The sequence below is a fragment of the Morus notabilis genome, unplaced genomic scaffold (assembly GCF_000414095.1).
Source record: "Morus notabilis unplaced genomic scaffold, ASM41409v2 Scaffold579, whole genome shotgun sequence".
Classification (NCBI taxonomy): Eukaryota; Viridiplantae; Streptophyta; class Magnoliopsida; order Rosales; family Moraceae; genus Morus; species Morus notabilis.
The window spans coordinates 34,408-38,728 of NW_010360734.1; the positions used below are offsets into that span (position 1 = coordinate 34,408).

Below are 4,321 nucleotides of genomic sequence, written 5' to 3' on the forward strand. Positions count from 1 at the left end.
CGTTTGACTTAGTTCAATTGTGGAGGGCACGGACATTAACTTGGCCAATCCTAACTCAATTGGCAATGGATATATTTTCAATCCCAGTCTCCACTATCTCATCCGAACAAGCCTTCAGTACTACAGGAAGAATACTTGAGGAACGCCGGAATGCATTATAAAGGGATATTGTTGAAGCCTTGGTTTGCATTAAGGATTGGGATCGGGCCGATCAACGTTTATAGGGTACAATTTCGCCGGTAAGCCAAGAATGGATCGATGAATTTAATCGATTAACATTTAATTTTGAAGACGATCCTTCAGCTTTAAATTAAATTATAAATTTGTAATTTGTAAATATGTATTTACTTTTGACATTGTATTTGTAATTGTATAACTTTATAAGTTTGTAAAATTTGTAATTCGTTACAAAATGATTGCACACTTTTTTCCTTGCCAAGTTTTTATCTCAATTGGGTTTTTCTTAATAAAGTTTTTAACGAGACAATCATGAATTACGAATTTAATATACATCATTAATATGCATGATTAATTTATTCAATTGTATTAATAATGTCTGTTGAATGTTGATTTTGATTTTTATATAATTTTAACACAAACTAATTTAATAATTATAAAAATTAAAAAATAATAAAAAAATTTCAGACTATTCGGGCGGGCTCGGGCGGTCCGGCCGGGTTCGGGCAAGCAAATATAAGCCCGCGGCCCGTTCAAGTGCATTTTCGGGCTCGAACGGGCGGCCCGAATTTTTCATGCAGGTCGGGCTCGGGCTCGGGTAAAAATTCAGTATTTTCGGATGGTCGCGGGTGGCCCGTCTAAAGTTTCAGCACTAATCGTTACTCGGTTTAAAAAATAAATAGATAAATATCTCCTTTCCTTTCCCCTTTTTTTTTTTTTTTTTGCTTATTCCCCTTTTTCCAAAAAGGGAGCAATCCATTTTCGATTGGATTTAAAACGGAGAGAGATTTATCCTTGGTCAACAAGGTTCATGGTTATTGGACTCTAATACAATTGTGAGATTAGTAATGGCCAATTAAGTCCATAGTTTTTTTTTAACCCTATTAATTACAATTGGTAGAATTAAATGCAAGGATCTTGGTGTAAATTTCATGATTGGCCTCTATTTTGCAACGACGGCTTATAATATTTCTGTTTTAGGGAAGTTTCTATATAATTAAAAAAACCGCGTCTAAAAAGAGCGCCAAAACACAACGAGTCATGTAGAATTCGACTCCTACTATAATACTGAGACCCAAAGTTTCCCTTTCTTTTGAGTACTAGTATAAGTCTGAGACCCAAAGTTTCCCTTTCAAGTCCTAGTATACGTCTAAGACCCAAAGTATAAGAAAAAGTTTCCCTTTCTAATACATATACATGAATTACGATTCAAGATCTCGATCCTCAAAATCAAAATCGGTTCCCCTTTCTCTAAAGACTTAACGATGAAGTGGGTTCGTGGAGCAACAATCGGCCATGGAAGCTTCGCCACAATCAGCATAGCAACGCCCAGAAAATCCTGTGCTGAATTCCCTCCACTCATGGCCGTGAAATCCTCCAAAGTCTCTTGTTCTGATTCGTTGAAGAACGAGAAACGAGTGCTTGATGCGATCGGAAGTTGCCCGCAAATCATTCGATGTTTCCGTGAAGCACAGAGCGTCGAAAACGGCGAGAAGTTCCACAATCTTTTCATGGAGTACGCCTCGGGAGGAAGTTTGGCAAACAGAGTCAAGAGCCAAGGCCGTCGTTTGCCAGAATCGGAAATTCGCCAGCACGCAAAATCGATCCTAAAGGGGCTTTCATTCATGCACGCGAAAGGGTTCGTCCACTGCGATATTAAGCCTCAGAACATTCTCGTCTTCGACAACGGATCCGTCAAAATAGCCGACTTCGGGCTCGCAAAAGAGTCGGGCATGGAACAAAACAACTACATGATAAGAGGTTTGGTTTCTTCGTTTTCGTACAATTTTCATGACTTAAGCTTCGTTTGGTTTACAGGTTTAAAATTTTAAATTTTATAAGAGAAAACAATCGTAGCAAAATCTTTAAAAATGGTTTAAACTGCAAACTAAACCAGTCATTAATCATTCTTTTTATAATTCAAATTATTAATTTAACATAAGAGAAAATAACGTAGTAAAAACTTTAAACATGGTTAAAACTGTGAACTAAACTCGTTCAAATTATTGGTTTAAGAACGAGTGTTGAACAAAATTTTTCTCCAACAGGTACTGCCCTATACATGTCACCGGAGTCAGTAAACAACAATGAGTATGAATCGCCCTGTGACGTTTGGGCTCTCGGCTGCACGGTGGCGGAGATGGCGACCGGAAAGCCGGTGTGGGATCACGAGGAGGGGGCGAGTGTTTGGCCTCTCTTGATTAGAATTGGCGGAGAAGAAGAGCCGGAAATTCCCTCGGAGATTTCGGAGGAAGGCAAGGATTTTCTCAGAAACTGTTTCGTTAAGGATCCGAGGAAGAGATGGACGGCTGAGATGCTTTTAAGTCACCCGTTTGTTGTGTCTGATTATGATAATGGTGATGATGCTAAAGACACTGTTCTATTAAACGAAGAGAATTGCGTATCAACTTCTCCAAGATGTCCTTATGATTTCCCAGCATGGGTTTCGACTTCGGAGCAGGAGATTTCACCAGAATTAAGTTGCTTTCCTTCGCCGGCGGATAAACTCCAGGAGTTGGTGACAGAGGAGAGACCCAATTGGTCGTTTTCCGATAGTTGGGCAACAGTCAGGAATTACAACAATTGTTGCTAGCATTTCTTTTGCTTGTAAATATAAGCTGCGAAAGACAGATTGTGTTTTTTTTGTCAATCTGATGCGTTATTTTTACATAGTGCATATTATGTACATTTTACGTAGAATATAAGTAAAAAACTTTTCTTTAGTCAAATTTTTATTCATTTTTTAATGGATTGAAGGTCAATTTCCTTCTTTCTTGGCTTAAAAATTCCAAGAAGTTGGAAACATTGCTTGGAATTGGACCCAAGACGTACGTGAATAGCCACCTTGAAAAGAGTTGTATTACTTTCGAGTTGACTCCCTGAGTTGTAAACAATTTTAACTAGCAGTACTTTTAATGTTTTTTCTTTCTTTCTTTCTTTATTTTGTAAGTATCCAAATTCCAATCTTATGCATATTTCAATTTTGAGTTGTTTATGTTTTCTTTTGAACAAGATTAAATGAGTAGGGGTGGTACCTAACTAATCATTTGCTCAATGAAATAAACAGCGACTAATGATTACTAGGCACGGAAAAGATATTTGAGATACAACGGGCGCGTTTAGAACTCGTTCCAAAATGATTTTATTTTTTGTATGAAAATAGTGAATTGGTGAACAAGATCGTGAGGTCATTGCCTAAGTCATGGAGTGTCAAGAGAACCACATTGGAGGAAATGAAACACTTATCAACTATCTCTCTTGATGATTTGATCGGATCTTTAATGACTCACAAACTTTCGCGAATGAAAGACAAGGAAGAAGATGATAAGAAGAAAAAGGGAATAGCATGAAATCATTTTTGAAAATGTGTTTGGTAGTTTTCTCAAGATATTATTTTCCGTATAAAAATAGACTCATTAATGTCTCTCTCTCTCTCTCTGCTCGAGAGAGGAGAAAATGAAAATAAAAAAATGAAAAACGACTAAAAGTCGTTTTAATTTCTCTATCATTTTACACTAAACTAAAAAATCATTTTCATTTCCCTTTTTTGCCTTTATTGCGCCAAACGCCGTTTTGAAAACGTTTTCATTTTTTTCTCAAAAAACGTGAAAAATAAAAACAAGATCAATTCCAAAAAGCCCGGACACAAAAGGACAGAGTGTCCTCTCAAAAGGAGCAACAAGAAGAGCTCTAAAAGAGATGAACTCAAAAAGGTTCTCCAAGCAACTTGGGATGAATTAGAGCTCGGAGAATCCGATAGTGATGAGCAAGAAGAAATAGCAAATATGTGCTTCATGGCCTTTGATGATAATGAGGTAACCTCAAATTCTAAACTTCATATCGAGGAAAATAGTATTATACCTTTTTCAAATGAGGATATAGAACATGCATTTCCGAATTACATGAAGAATATACTAAACTTGCTCATAGAAATGCATCTCATAGAAAAACTATAGAACTACTTAAGAAAGAAATCACATTGTTGACAAATGAGAAAAGTACGATATTATGTGAAAATGTCTCCTTAAAAGAAAAGGTTGATGATTTGACAAAGATCATTTTGAAGTTCACCAATGGAAAGAAAAACTTTGATCAAATGCTTGGTGGACAAAGATGCGTTTTCAACAAAGGAGGTATTGGTTAC

At 36.7% G+C, this 4,321-nt stretch overlaps 1 protein-coding gene across 1 annotated transcript; it reads left to right on the plus strand.

Moving 5' to 3' along the window:
- The first annotated feature begins 1,442 nt into the window (after positions 1 to 1,442).
- On the plus strand, positions 1,443 to 2,770 carry LOC21390819 (mitogen-activated protein kinase kinase kinase 17). The gene is made up of 2 exons (XM_024165094.1): positions 1,443 to 1,938; positions 2,226 to 2,770. The coding sequence occupies exons 1-2, from the start codon at positions 1,443 to 1,445 to the stop codon at positions 2,768 to 2,770; spliced, it is 1,041 nt and encodes a 346-aa protein (XP_024020862.1).
- Positions 2,771 to 4,321: the final 1,551 nt, after the last annotated feature.